The sequence below is a fragment of the Symphalangus syndactylus genome, chromosome 4, assembly GCF_028878055.3.
Source record: "Symphalangus syndactylus isolate Jambi chromosome 4, NHGRI_mSymSyn1-v2.1_pri, whole genome shotgun sequence".
NCBI lineage: Eukaryota > Metazoa > Chordata > Mammalia > Primates > Hylobatidae > Symphalangus > Symphalangus syndactylus.
Window position 1 is genome coordinate 124440248 of NC_072426.2, and position 16112 is coordinate 124456359.

At 40.8% G+C, this 16112-nt stretch overlaps 1 protein-coding gene across 8 annotated transcripts in view; it reads right to left on the reverse strand.

Annotated features, from left to right (window-relative positions):
* SH3D19 (SH3 domain containing 19) overlaps positions 1-16112 on the reverse strand; it is a 206589-nt gene that overhangs the window by 12154 nt on the left and 178323 nt on the right. For 5 of the 8 annotated variants that reach the window (XM_063638264.1, XM_055276093.2, XM_055276091.2 and 2 more), the window contains 7 exons: positions 12886-12954; positions 12578-12718; positions 8135-8207; positions 6110-6240; positions 3148-3206; positions 1125-1327; positions 423-475 (listed from right to left, as the gene is read on the reverse strand). In XM_063638264.1, the coding sequence (XP_063494334.1) occupies positions 423-475; positions 1125-1327; positions 3148-3206; positions 6110-6240; positions 8135-8207; positions 12578-12718; positions 12886-12954 (729 nt within the window). The remainder of the gene's footprint in view (positions 1-422; positions 476-1124; positions 1328-3147; positions 3207-6109; positions 6241-8134; positions 8208-12577; positions 12719-12885; positions 12955-16112) is intronic. The other 3 variants (XM_055276095.2, XM_055276094.2, XM_055276098.2) reach the window with 1 other exon arrangement.

A 16112-nucleotide genomic window follows, 5' to 3' on the forward strand; every position in this document is an offset into this window, starting at 1 on the left:
CTCCACCGCCAGGTTCAAGCTATCTTCCTGCTTCAGCCTTCCAAGTAGCTGGGACTACAGTTGCACGCCACCACACCTGGTTAATTTTTGTATTTTTAGTACAGACCGGGTTTCACCATGTTGGCCAGGCTGGTCTCAAACTCCTAACCTCAGGTAATCCACCTGCCTTGGCTTCCCAAAGTGTTGGGATTACAGGCGTGAGCCACTGTGCCCAGCCTGTTTTCATTTTCTATCAGGGTTTGCATGTCTTTGTATGAGCTCTCTATATAAAATATATTAACCATCTAAGAATTTATTACAAACATTTGTTGTATGAATTGAAAAATTAATTCATACTATATTCTCTTGAAAATTATGATTTTAATATTCCTCCCAGAGTTTGAACCTGGCTGTCACTATAGTCATCTGTTCAAGCAGCCTACCTGAGAGTTTGAGCCAGAATCTTCTTTTTTGGTTTTCAGTGGTACCTTTGTGCCTACATTAAAAAAGCAAACAGACACAAGAAGTCAGAACATTAGATGTGAAGGCCACATAGTATTAAAAATAAATGGTTGGGGTGGGAGGTGGGAGTGAAGAGTCTGGGATTCCACTCCAGTCTCTTCATGTATAGCCTATGTTGCGTTAACCTGTACTAACTTCACTGAGCTTGTTTAGTTAATTGTAAACACAATTATTTATAGTCTACATACATTAGTAACAGTCTATAGTTCATTTCCGTTTAAAAGTCTTTGCTATTTATTTATTAGATACAGAGTCTGGCTCTGTTGCCCAGGCTGGAGTGCAGTGGTACAATCATAGCTCACTGCAGCCTCGAACTCCTGGTCTCAGGCAATCCGCCCACCGTGGCCTCTCAAAGTGTTGGAATTACAGGTCTGAGCCACCATACCCAGCCTCTTTGCCATTTCTTACATGAAGCTATTGCTAATTACCTAAAATACCAAAACCAGCTCTTTGAGAGATGCCCACAAATAATGTCTATCCCACACAAATTCTCATTTTAAAATCAGTTTTCCTTCTACCGTAAAAATATGGCAATATGGATTATTATACAGCTTAAGTATAATGATATTATTTGGTTTATTTGAATTAGGCATAACATAATACAAAAAATTCTCTATACTCACTTAAAACATTCGCACCAGAGGTGGGATAATCCTCAACAGGCTCCACAAAGTTCAGGGGGAAAATCCCAGTTCTGCCTCGAACTTCTCCTCTGGCCCATTCCTCATTCACGTACTCTTTAAGAATAATAATTTCTCCCTCTGAGAAACTCAACTCATCCTTCTGCTCTCCAATATATTCAAATCGAGCAACACATCTTGAGCCTCTGAATGAAGAACACATTTTGTGGATTAGACTAGAGAGTGCTTTTAAAATGCTTAAAAACCTTCATTCAGTCTTTCAATAAATATTTATTCTGGGTTTACGATGGAATAACGTATACTAGGCTAATTTGAAATTATTCCATGAAAAAGAGTAAGTTACACTTTTAAGTAACAGATATGAACCTATTCACTCAGAAAGGCTAAAGCTCAAGGTCGCAGAGTGCACGCAGCTGGGTGGTTAGTTTACCCTGCTGTGTCTTTTGATCACCTTACTCCCCAGTCTCCATATTTTGTATCCTTGGGCCACAGCAATCCATGGTCCAGTCTGAACCCTTTCAATCATAAATGCACAGAGTTGAGGAGTGCTAACCCTGAGAATCTCAGGGCAATTCATCAAATTTCCTGACTACTAATCAGGGCAGAATGCCATGGGCATCAGCTGGGCAAAGTCGATGCTCAATAGATGCTCAATCAGTGAGCTGGCCTTAAAAACTAGGAGAAGGTTTAAAGAAAATAGAAACTCGGCATATCATAATACACAGTCTTGGACCTAACTCTGTTGGCTTTAAAAATGATTTTTGTATCTCCTTTAAAAGGGCTTCATTTCTGACATTTGGAACAATCCTTACATGATCTGCAATTTTGACTGAAAATAAGATAAAAGTAGAGATAAAATTGTGTTTCTAGAAGGTGTATTTTAATACTAATCCCTAGATTTGAGGGTTTAGAAAGGAAGTTTCAATAGCAACAGGCTAAGGAGAAGCAAAAGGTTGATTCTAGCTCTAATAGAATTCTGATTTAAGTCAGATCAATGGGTCAATGACTGTTAAAAGCCCACTTCAAATTCAACCTGCTGAGACACAGTATATGCTGCTTAAAAATAGAGAAAAACTGAATCTGAAATAGAATTCAACTATTGTGGATCAGAAGTTTTCTTATTTGTGATAACCTTTGCATTTGTTTTCTGAAGTCCTCTGGGAGCATCTCCTTATGTCTGACCTATTCATAGACAGGTTTACAGTCTTCAGCAGGTAATGAATTCTATTAATTTGCTCATTTAACTAGAATATAAAGTTGCATTGTGGCCGTGTTTTAAATCACAAAGGAGTTACAATGACACATAAAAGGGTATATAAATTCAGGGAAAGGTCCTCAGAGATAAAGGAAAACCCCTTACTTAACTCTTCCTTCACTTTCTTCTAGTTCCTCTTAAAAACAAAAACATACAAAATGTCTAGCAGTTATTGTAGGATTCATATTTCTATAGGATTTAATTATTTCTCATGACAAAAATACTTGAACCTTCTAAAAACTGGGTAAACACCAGAAGGCCAAAATAAAATGCAGTAAACGATGAAACTATCTCTGCTCATGCTGAGACCAGGCTGCAGGAAGCATTGGCATAGACTGTGCTTTGCTGCTTTCTCTATGGCCTGCACTAATGTTGGAGAGTTGCTTAGATAAGCTTCTATCAGCAGGCTCATGATGTACTTTCATCAGAATTTTAACCCATTGTCACCTTTTAAACAAGTTTTCTTTGTAACTAAAAAGACACAATGAGAATCTGAATTATCACCATGTGAAGTGTTTTCTTTTAAAATAAAGAATAAATAAATAATAGAGATGGGGTCTTGCTATGTGGCCCAGGTTAGCCTTGAACTCCTGGCCTCAAGCAATCCTCCCACCTCAGCTTCCCAAAGTACTGGGATACAGGTCTGAGCCACCATGCCTGGCCTTGGAGTGTTTTAAGCTTGATAATTCTTCATGATATAGATGGTTATCTCCTTTGTATTTTGTGCAAAAGAACACAAATAAAACTTACTTAACACAATGAGATGAAACAGATTCTCTTTTCCCACTTCCTCCTTCTGGAATATCAATCTAGTAAAGACAAAATCAAGGCAACAATTATATATTTTTCAGATTTTCATAAGATAAATGTAAGGTTAAGTAATTAGAAAGTGCATGACTGAAATCGATCGGTTTAGCTAGGTGTTAATCTGATTAAGAGGAACTACAGGTGCTAAATGGTAAAAAAAATCCTGAATTTGGATTAAAAAAAAGTGTAAGTTGTGAAGTAGCCTTCCTTGAGTAGCCAGTCAATTCTCTTATTTACTGGAATAACCACATTAATATCACTCTAATTCTGACAGAATTTTCTCTATCCCCCCCTTTTTTTTTTTTTTTTTTGAGACAGGGTCTTACTCTGTCACCCAGGCTGGAGTGCAGCGGCACAATCAGAACTCACTGCAGCCTCGACCTCCCAGCCTCAAGTGATCTTCTTGCTTTAGCCCCCACAAGTAGCTGGGACTACAGGTGTGCACCACCACACCCAGCTAATTTTTGTATTTTTAGTAGAGACAGGGTTTCACCATTGTTGCCTGGACTGGTCTTGAACTCTTGGACTCAAGCAATCTGCCTGCCTTGGCCTCCCAAAGTGCTGGAATTATAGGTGCGAGTTGCCGCACCCTGCCAGCTCTATCCCATATTCTCCAGGTTGAAAACTGCAGCTGAAGACTTAAGATAGAAATCAGGCATTAGGCATTCACAGTGCCACGCATTAGCCCTACCACACCTACTCCAAGTGTTGGTAGAATCCTGCAATACTTCTCTGACCCCAAGATAAAACACTTCAATAAAACTTTGGATTCTCGGGCTGGGCACAGTGGGTCACGCCTGTAATCCCAGCACTTTGGGAGGATCAGGAGTTCGAGACTAGCTTGGCCTGGGTGACAACAGTGAGACTGTCTCAAAAACAAAACAAAACAAAACAAAAACAACTTGTGGATTCTATTCACATTTATAACTGAAATATTTTCCCCCTTCAACATGAATAGGGAAGAAAGGAATCTGTATTTAGCAAACTAAGTGGCAAGCACTTTGTTTTATTTTATTTATTTATTTTTTGAGACAGGGTCTCACTCTGTTGCCCAGGCTGGAGTGCAGTGGCGTGATCACGGCTCAATGTAGCCTTGCCCTCTCATGCTCACACCATCCTCCCACTTCAGCCTCCCAAATAGCTGGGACTACACACGCGTGACACCATGCCCACTTAATTTTTCAACTTTTTATGGGGACAGGGTCTCACTATGTTGCCCAAGCTGGTCTTGAACTCCTAAGCTCAAGTGATCCTACCGCCTCAGCCTCCCAAAGTGTTGGGATTACAGGCATGAGCCACTGTGCCCAGCCAAGCACTTAATATCTCATTTACAAGGCTCAGTAGAGGAGGGCTGGGTTGTAATAAAATATTTGGCTATAATGCATGCAATCTAAAACTACTTAAAGCTTGAGGTTTATATTAAATAAATCAGTGCCTTTTTTTTTTTTTTTTGAGACGGAGTCTGGCTCTGTCCCCCAGGCTGGAGTGCAGTGACACCATCTCAGCTCACTGCAAGCTCCGCCTCCCGGGTTCACGCCATTCTCCTGCCTCAGCCTCCCGAGTAGCTGGGACTACAGGCGCCCGCCACCACGCCCTGCTAATTTTTTTGTATTTTTAGTAGAGACAGGGTTTCACTATGTTAGCCAGGATGGTCTTGAACTCCTGACCTCATGATCCGCCCACCTCAGCCTCCCAAAGTGCTAGGATTACAGGCTTGAGCCACCACGCCCGGCCATCGGTGCCTTCTTGATGAATTTTAAAGGTTTGAAGTTTTAAAACAATTTTTTAAACTTGTGGGCTTAGAAATAACACTTATACCAATAATGTGGCAGATTCTGTGTGATTGATTTCAGTGTGGTAATTGTGCTTTCTAAAGTACTGCTACATTGGGCAGAAGAAAAATGAGGAAGAGTGCTAAAACAAACATTATTCTTAATATTAATTTACAGAATGTGGTTGAATTTCTCCAAAGAATCAAGGCATAGATACACTGGACAATTTTTAATGCCTACCCTTCATAATCCAAGAGACTCAAATTCATTTCTATTAGAAGAATTCAGATTTTCTGTTAGTCTTGTTTTCTAATTTTCTGATGTAATGGAATTTATTTACTTTTTCCTTTCAAATAAGCTGTTAATGCTATTAAGCTAGATTTATTGATATTTCACACTATCAGTAAGTTATATCAGGGACCGAGTCATCCTATTCCAATTGATACAAATGTGTGAGGGCAGTCTGATTTTATCCCCATGTTTCACACAGCCATCTGGGCTTACACACAGCTCTCACACACAGGAATGCTTTCACAAGTTAGGCCGTGAGGGTATATAAAATTCTGGTGCTTTAATATAATTTTCCTAATCAGATTAGAAATTATTTTGTGGGTACAACCATTAATGAACCACTATCTCCAATACAAATACTTCTGTATTCCTAAATAGGTTTTTTTTTAAAAGACGGAGATAAATAAGAATGGAAAAGATGAAAGAAACTCAAACCAAAATGTACTCCAAAGAAAAGAAGTGGTACCATAACCTCAGAGAACATCTCTACAGGATAAGCTAGTATCACTGAATTCATGTTCACTAAATGTCTCAGAGAATTACCATATATCCTTAAGTGCTTAACAACTCTCCAAGAACAGCTGATTCACCAGTTGACCTGTGGTGGTCTTTCACTTTAGGATTTCAGACAGCATTTAGGCATTAAGTTTTAACACCCCATAATATAATAATTAACCATCACCTAGTTCACCAAATCTTTATTTTTGAATTTTCCAAATGCCAAATGAATCAATGAAAAAGAGAGAACTAGAATCTGGGTTTCTAGTTATTTTTTCCAACCTACAAGTCACATAGAACCCACTGAGTATATGACCAAATTAAAACAAATACAACCCACTTACAATCACTTTGACATAATTGGCAGGAAATATGCCAGTCTGGTTTCTACAGTTCCCTCTGTACCAATCTGTATCTATCTTCTCCAGAAGATAAACAATTTCTCCAGAAGTGAGGTTCAAATCATCAACTTGCTCTGTAACATAAAATTATAGTTATGTATGATGAATTATCCTGGTTGCAGATTTGATAAAAGCACAAAGTAGCATTTAGTTGTGTCCACTGAGGCAGTTATGTTCCACTAATTCTGAGAACAGATTATACTAATCAAATTGACTTAAAAAATGCTATTCTTTTTTTGGACATTGTTATGAGCTCCCTTTTTAAAGACCAAATTAGATATATTTACCATGCTTTGATTGATGGGAAATGGTTGAAAAAAACACTATTGTGTTAGCAAATGTTTCCTACTGTGCCAATATAAACCCGTGCTGAATACACACTGAACAATGAAAAAAGTTTATAGACATGGTATAATATTCTTATTATTCTCAATCATGCTTAAAACTCATTTTAATTTCAAATATTAACTAAAGGAGTACTACAACTCTTTAGCAAATAAGTTTACCCATACCAAAACAAAAATCAGCCTATCAAGTGGATAAAGAGATTGTAAGTAAATCAGGAGTTTATTTGCAGCCTTGGATATGAAGTGTATTTTAAAAATTATTACAAAAGTATTTATATTATGGGTGGGCATGGGCGGCTCATGCCTGTTATCTCAGCACTTTAAGAAGCTAAGGTGGGAGGATCACTTGAGGCCAGGAGTTCAAGACCAGCCTGGGCAACATAGCGAGACCATGTCCCTAGGAAAAAAAAAATTAGCCAGGTGTAGTGGCACCCCTGTAGTCCTAGCTACTGGGAAAGCTGAGGGAGGAGGATCACTTGAGTCCAGGAGTTCAAGGTTATAGTGATTGCGCCACTGCACTCAAGCCTAGGCGACAGAGCAAGATCTTGTCTCACACAAAAATAAATAAATAAATAAAATTACTTTGATCTCATAGGTAAGTAGCAGCTGAGACAACTTTGAAGACAAAAGAACTTTAGTTATTAAGTTAGGATTAACTTTATTACAATTGTTTTTGTTGTTGTTGTTTTTTGAGACGGGGTTTTGCTCTTGTTGCCCAGGGTGCAATGGCACAATCTCAGCTCACTGCAACCTCTGCCTCCCAGGTTCAAGCGATTCTCCTGACTCAGCCTCCCAAGTAGCTGGGATTACAGGCATGTGTCACCACGCTCGGCTACTTTTTTGTATTTATAGAGACGGGGTTTCAACATGTTGGTCAGACTGGTCTGGACTCCTGACCTCACGTGATCCATCTGCCTCGGCCTCACAAAGTGCTGAGATTACAGGTGTAAGCCACCGTGCCCAGCCACATTACAATTGTTAATTAGTACCCACTATTTTTTTTTTTCTTTTTTGAGATGGAGTCTCGCTCTGCCCCCCAGGCTGGAGTGCAGTGGCGCAATCTCAGCTCACTGCAACCTCCGCCTCCTGGGTTCACGCCATTCTCCTGCCTCAGCCTCCCGAATAGCTGGACTACAGGCGCCCGCCACCATGCCCAGCTAATTTTTTGTATTTTTAGTAGAGACAGGGTTTCACCATGTTAGCCAGGATGGTCTCGATCTCCTGACCTCATGATCCGCCTGCCTCGGCCTCCCAAAGTGCTGGGATTACAGGCGTGAGCCACCACGCCCAGCCTAGTACCCACTATTTTGAAAGAGTTAAAAAGTTTGTGACTGGTAGGCAATTTGCAATGTTCATTTGTAAGGGAAAGTCTCTCTCTCTCTCTCTCTCTTTCTCTTTCTCAGGGAGCTTCAAAGGCAAGGGTATACAACTAAGCTTTCTGGAATGGCTGGTCCAATCAACCCTTCTTGAAGTGGAGTCCTGGATAAGATGACCTCTCCAGTCTAGGACTCTATAGGCACAGAAAATGAAGAAGGATGTCCTTGAGAGGCTAACCCCCAGCGGGGAAAAAGACTTACTCCTGGATCCTGTGGTTCTCCCACTGTATTATTTACATCCTTACCTGCTGGGAAATCATGAAGAACGACAGCATGAGGAGCACCACTGTCAACAGGCTTCTGAGCGTGGCTTGGATCCTTAGGGGGAAAAAAGGGCTGTGAATGAAGTGTGCAGGATAGATGGTGGATTTATTATTCACTCTGAGACCAATTTTTTTTTTCTCATTAGAGTCCTCTTGACACAATTACATTATGAGTACATGACACAAACCACCCAGTTGAGCCAAACAAGGGAATTATTATCAAGTTGAAGAAGAATGTGTTCTTGCCAAGGGAGGACGAAAATCTCAATTAAAATATCCCCCAGTATGTTTTCTTTTTGCTTTTTTAAGCTGAGAGAGTAAAACAAAAGGGAACTGTTTATTTATTTTTAAACAGTATCTATTCTACCCCAAAGCAGTGGTTTTTGACCTCTTTCCCTTTCAAGGATAGCTTTTTCCTTAAAATTGTGATCAAGACAGAGTCTTTTTTTTTTTTTTTTTTGAGACGGAGCCTTGCTCTGTTGCCCAGGCTGGAGCACAGTGGCACAATCTCAGCTCACTGCAAGCTCCGCCTCCCAGGTTCACACCATTCTCCTGCCTCAGCCTCCCGAGTAGCTGGGACTACAGGCACCCGCCACTACGCCCGGCTAATTTTTTGTATTTTTAGTAGAGACGGGGTTTCACCGTAGTCTCAATCTCCTGACCTTGTGATCCGCCCACCTCAGCCTCCCAAAGTGCTGGGATTACAGGCGTAAGCCACTACGCCCGGCCGATCAAGACAGAGTCTTAAAAGTTGTGCCTTTATTAGGATGGGAAAAGAAGAAAGTTCTATGATTTATGCTCTTGCCTGTTGTAACAAAAGGAGCTAATGACTTTCCACAGAAGTGTAATTCACAAAAAGTAAAATCCATTTCATTTATTACCACTTAATTAAGTGCTTTTTCTAATTTGAAAGCAATGCTACCTCCCATGCCTGGCCTGCATTTTGTATTTAATCTGAATGGTTTATTCAACAGTATTTCTAAATAAATTAGCAAAAACAATCTAACATTCTCTATCCATCTAGCCAAATGCCTAGATTGGCCAGAGGAGAAGGCAAAGCTGAAGAGTGATCTCTTCTTATTGACTAGCAATTGTTATTCTTAGTTTCTTTGTATCAAGAGACAGGCTTATCCTCATCTTCATCAAATCCCACTGAAGGATATTATTTGGAGTTATAACTTAACACTCTTCAACACTGGCAAGCCTGTGAAATAAATAAAGGCAGATTTTTGTGCCCTTTCTTGTCTCTTCACCCCCTCTAATAACTCTTGTCCCCTTAGAGACATCCTAACACATCTATATCTCTGCCCTTCCCCGGCCATGATGCACCAGGCTGATTGCAGTGCACTGTGAATGATGGTCCACTTTCTCCATTTCAACCCTGCAGCACCTTTGCTGAGATCTTTTCTAAATCTCAGCTGCTCTTTCAACCAAAATGCACCTGCAGAAACAAAACTTTCATTCTCTCAAGTTAGGTAAACTGAAATATAACTTAAGACTCTAATGGCTAATGTAGCTTACTATATTAGCTTACTAAGAAGACCCTAACATTTTTTCATGGACTGCTTAATGCTTTTCTCTAAATAAATGAGCAATATAGAAATTTCATGAATTCTGAGATATTTTAGATCTGACATGGCTTTTTTTTCTTTGACACAGGGTCTTGCTCTATCACCTAGGCTGTAGTGTAGTGGCACAATCACAGCTCACTGCAGCCTTGACCTCCAGAGGTTAAGTTATCCTCCCACTTCAGTCCCCAAAGTAGCTGGGACTACAGACAAGCACTACCATGCCTGGCTAATTTTTGTATTTTTTGTAGAGATGGGGTCTCGCCATGTTGCCCAGGCTGGTCTCAAACTCCTGGGCTCAGGTGATCCACCCGTCTTGGCCTCCCAAACTGCTGGGATTACAGGCGTGAGCCACCATGACCAGCCTGGAGTGGCTTTTAATAATTATTCAGCATGGACAACATAAGAAATGCCATATCTACAAAAAAATAAAAAATTAGCCAGGCATGATGATACACCCCTGTGGTCCCAGCTATTAGGGATGCAGAGGTGTGAGGATCTCTTGAGCCCAGGAACTCGAGGCTGCAGTGAGCTATGACTGTGCCACTATACTCTGACTTGGATGACTGAGTGACTCTCTCCAAAAAAAGTTAAACAAATTAATTATTATTTATGTAATGTGTTATACATGTGCATGTGTGATTTTCATTTTTTTCTGATTTACATCTGTGGAGAAAAAGGAATTACTATTCAATAAGTGGTATTAGGCTAGATGCCTATCCGTTTGGAAAAAATGATGTCAGAGACCTACCACACACCAAATATGAAATCTCCAAATGGACCAGACGCCTAAACATAAACCAATCCTTGGAGGGAGGGGATAATTTGTGCCTCCCAATCACACATTTTCCCTTCTCTGCCTTCAATGTATGGATATCACTGGCAATGCTGCTCATCAACCCAGCCTAGCAGGTGAAGGGCAAGAGGAACAGGCTAGACAGGGTTGCCAACAAGCAGTCCATACAATTCAGACCACATCACTAGGGTAGGTATCTGGTAGGTAAATATAACATAATGCGAAGGTCTTTCTAATATGACTATAACTGCTAATGCAAATGGTTTTCTAATATTAAGAATAGCTAATATTTACTGCTCATTCACTATGTGCTACTCACTGTGTTAAATAACTTATATGCATTAGCTCAATGAATTTGTTAAACATCTTTGAGATATAACCCACATACAATAAAATTTACCCACTGAAAGTGAACATGGCTGTAGTATATTCATAGAATTATCCAACCATCACCATAACCAAAGTGCAGAACATTTTTATCACTCCCCAAAGAAACCTCCTACTAATTAGGTGTCACTCTCCAGTTACCCTCCCCTCAGCCCCAGGCAACCAGTAGTCTACTTTCTGTCTCTATGGATTTATCTGTTCTGGACTTTTACACAAACAAAATCATATATCTGTCAACTCTGAAGACAACTCTGTGGGCAGTTATCTCACACGTTAAAAAGATAAAGTTTAGAGAAGTTAAATAACCACCGAAGAAGGTGGAAGGGGAACCAAATTCCACTTCCCTGAAACCCAGGTCTGGGGTCTCAACCATGTACCAGGCAACAACCTTCCACTTTTACCATGATCTGTCTGATTCAACCACAACTGGTCATATTCATTCAATATTCTCTGTTTGCCAAGTTACGGGAAAGTACAACACATTCGTAGAGATATTTACCTTAAAACTAGGCTTTCAAATAGGTAAGTTTTATTTAAAAAAAATGTAACAATAGCCATGAACCGAGAAGCATAAAGGAGGATTCATTTCATTATCACCAATAGCTGCCCATCAGAGGCCAACTCTCTGCAGGTCTATAGTAAAAGATGAGAAGGTGGTATTTAAGGTGGAAAGAACTTTGCACTGTTATAAAAGACTAACTTTTGGCTGGGCATGGTGACCCATACCTGTAATCTGAACACTCTGGGAGGCCCAGGCAGGCAGATGGCTTAGCCCAAGAGTTTCAGACCAGCCCTGGCAACACAGTGAGACCCTGTCTCTACAAAAAATTTTAAAAATTGCCAGGCATAGTGCTGCACACCTGTAGTCCCAGCTACTCAGGAGGCTGAGGTGGGAGAATTGCTTGAGCCGGGAAGGGCAAGGCTGTAGTGATCATACCACTGCACTTCAGCTTGGGCAACAGAATGAGACCTTGTCTCAAAAAAAAAAAAAAGAAAAAAGAAAACAAAAAAAATTCTAATTTTTTTTAGCTTCTATTTTTCACAAAGGAAAGCTTTTTGGCAGTGTAACTCCCACTGTTGCCATGAGTGTGTTCTGAAAGAGGAAGGACAGCTATGAGAGATGGATAATGCTGTACCAAAACAGAGAAAATGAGTCAGTGGAGAACTCGCCCCGTGGGAGCTAAAGGAAGGATTTCATATGCCAGCAGAAGCTACCTTAACACATATCTCCTCTGCTCTCCAAATACAATTTTTTAGTTTCTTAGCAAACTTCAAAAGATAAACTGCCTTCTAAGAAGAAAAAAATGGGAAAAGATTATGAAAACTAGGATGAATGGCAAACCAAGTATTTTACTTGATCACTATTATTTTTCATATTTATTTTTTTATTTGTATTTTTTTTCAAGACAGAGTCTCGCTCTATGGCCCAGGCTGGAGTGCAGTGAAGAAAACAAAACACAGGGTAGTCACTCTGTATCGAAGTGATTAGTAGTATGGCAGTGGCAAGTCTCTTAGTGGTAATTTATTCTAAAAGTGGAATAAAATGCTACTGTAATTTTTACTCTGGTTAAAACAAATGTGCTAATAAAAACCTGAAGATGAGATATAATTAATAGTTCCATGAAATGTGCTGCTATGTGTGATATGAGGGCTGTAACAATATTAATTCCTTACGTTTGGTCTGCTTCTAAGATGTTCATCAAGTGGAGTGATAATCTTCATTTGAGACAGGTGAACTCTGCCAGTGTCTTCTCCCTTTTGGCACTCCAAGTAATTATTTTCCGTCTGCTTCAGCATCACAAGTACATCCCCACGCTGTAAGGTACAATACCACTCTCTGAAGCAATTATTATTTAATAAAACATTATTATTTTCACATTTTAATCTTTGGAGCCTAAAGCATTTAATAATGTGTAATGGTAGCAACAGAGGCCAGTAAATTTTTTTTTACATTAACCAGTAAAGAAAGAGCTCTACTTTACCTTACAAGAGAGTTCTCCGGGGTTTTGCGAGATAATATCTTCATTGGCAATTCCATGAGGCACAGACAGCTTAAATGTAAACCAATAAAAGGCTTATTCACAATCAAATAACCTCCTCTTAAGTTGCTGATCATTTAGGAATTTGGCATGTGTGTGCCTAAAGTGCACCTTCTCCAGCAGCTAAACTCACCTGGCTTTATCACACTCTAGATCAATGGGGCCTGCCATTTCTCATGGATGTTAAGAGGCTCTTGGGAGTTGGAGTTGGGCCCATAGAACCACAAGAGCTAAACACAGCCTAACATTCCCTTAATGACCATAACCAGGAAGTTCCGTTCTACAGGACAAGATCTGCCAAGTCCCTTGGGGGTTTGAAGGAGAAACACCCAGCACTTGACCTCACAGCCAGTTCCTTAACTCAGGGTTCTTACAATGGTGGCCTGTGAAGGCTGATCAGTGATTGGAGCCCTCCGTGTACTGCCTGCCTGTTTCCATTGACCTTGAAGCTCTTCTTCTCCTGGAGTCTCTCTGATACCAAGTGTCTACTTAAATCCATTTCATGGCCTGATCCCAGCCACTTCCTGGTCCACTCAGCTCTGTCTGATCTTAGAATGGTTTTTACATCTGTACTGGACCTTGTCCAGGGGGGCTCTGTTCCCTGCTTTGGAAAATTTTAGCTGATGAGTGCACATCAGAGGGTCTGTACTATATAAAAGGCATACCCAGGAAATGCAATCACACAAGCTCACATCCAACATGGGAAGAAGGCTGCCTAGGCCTTGGGTCACCCAGGAGCAAAGATCCACAGTGCAAGGAGGTGGCCCTGTACAGCTGGCTTGGTGGTGCCGTTTCCCAACATCTTTGTCAGATTCCTAGGGCTTCCAATGTACCCAGATTCCTGGCTAGCAATTTAATGGTACTGTAGGCATGCAATAAATGAAAGATTTGAAGAATTATTTTGTAATGAGACATACAGCTCTGTATATACTGTCATTTTGAATGTATTGAGTTTTAAAAAATGCTCTATTGACATTATACGACTATGCTAAGAACTGTCAGGCCTCTGAGCCCAAGCTAAGCCATTGTGACCTGCATGTATACATCCAGATGGCCTGAAGCAGCTGAAGAACCACAAAAGATGACATTCCACCATTGTGATTTGTTCCTGCCCCACCCCAACTAATCAATCCACCTTGTTATGTTCCTCCCCGGAACAATGGGTCTCCTGATCTCCCTACCCTGCACCTTGTGACCCCCGCCCCTGCCCGCAAGAGAACAAACCCCTTTTTTTTTTTTTTTTTTGGAGTGCAGTGGCGCAGTCTCGGCTCACTGCAAGCTCCGCCTCCTGGGTTCACGCCATTCTCCTGTCTCAGCCTCTCCGAGTAGCTGGGACTACAGGCGCCCGCCACCACGCCCGGCTAATTTTTTGTATTTTTAGTAGAGACGGGGTTTCACCGTGGTCTCGATCTCCTGACCTTGTGATCCGCCCGCCTCGGCCTCCCAAAGTGCTGGGATTACAAGCGTGAGCCACCGCGCCCGGCCGAGAACAAACCCCTTTAACTGCAATTTTCCACTACCTACCCAAATCCTTTAAAACCGCCCCACTCCTGTCTTCCTTTGCTGACTCCTTTTTTGGACTCAGCCCGCCTGCACCCAGGTGAAATAAACAGCCTTGTTGCTCTCACAAAGCCTGTTTGGTGGTCTCTTCACACAGATGTGCGTGACAAGAACCAAACGTGAAATCTGGTTCCCCTTGAGAAAGGGCTCTTAACAAAATGGCCAAATCAAGTAGAGGCTACGATTGGCATAATGGTTAGGAGCAGGTGTCAGAGCCAGCTGACCTGTTCTCAAATCTTGCTTCACCATTAACTGGATTTGCAACCCTGGGCATGTTACTTTATGTCTCTGTTTCTTATTTTCCTCACTTGTTCAAGGAGGATAATAATACCTACCTCACAAGGTTGATGTGAGGAATAAATAAGCTATTTAACATATACATAAAGTGCTTCAAACAGCGCCTGGCTCATAATTAGTACTCAATATACATCAACTACTGTTATTTATTAATTAAGTAATCTATCCCAAAGAACACTCCTGGGTTTTAGAAATTAAAGTTTTATCAGTTTAAGTGAATATTAATATATATGAATATACTGCCTCCTTCTTATTTGTCTTTACCCTTCTCTAAGGAGGATTTTTTTAAAACCCTGAACAGCTTAAAGAAAAAATAATTCCTGGCTCAATGATGGAAATGTAACACAATATAGAATTATTAATTGCTGTTCTTGTTACAAGCTACTCTGTCATTCAATCATTAAAAAGTGTAAGCAGTCCTGCTCTCCTGATCATTTTTATTATTTTTTTTAAAAAAGAGTCTCATTCTGTCACCCAGGCTGGAGTGCAGTGGCATGATCTTGGCTCGCTGAAACCTCCATCTCCTGGGTTCAAGCAGTTGGCTTCCCAAAGTGCTGGGATTACAGGTGTGAGCCACTGCGCCCGGCCTCCTTATCATTTATGTTTTACATTTTTCAGGTTAACCTGATCAAAGTAGAGAACACATCAACTCTGTTTTTTTGTTGTTGCTGCTGTTGTTTTGTTTTTTTTGAGATGGAGTCTCACTATTGCCCAGGCTGGAGTGCAGTGGCACAATCTCGGCTCACTGCAACCTCTGCCTCCCGGGTTCAAGCAATTCTCCTGCCTCAGCCTCTGGAGTAGCTGGGATTACAGGCATGTGCCAACACACCCAGCTAATTTTTGTATTTTTAGTAGAGATGGAGGTTTCACCATGTTGGCCAGGCTGGTCTCGAACTCCCGACCTCAAGTGATCCACCCGCCTCGGCCTCCCAAAGTGCTGGGATTACAGGCATGAGCCACCACCCAGCAACTCAGTTTTTTAACTGTGGGAAATGCAGGCAAAGGTTTAGGTCATTTGATGAGAAAAATATTAAAAGAGAACAAAATCAATATCTCAACTATTGATGAAAACTTCTAACTGGTAACTATTAAATGGACCATGATAATTATTGGGCTTACAAAAGGGGAAAATGAAGGAAAAACCATCCATCTTAGTAAGAACTTTCTAGTTCATTTTAAAATTTACTCAAGGGGAAAAGGAGTTATTAGATATAAACTATATCAAGATATAAACTATAAGCCAGGAGTGGAGGCATGTTCCCCTAGCCCCAGCTACTCAGGAGTGTGAAGCAGGAGGATCCCTGAGCTCAGGA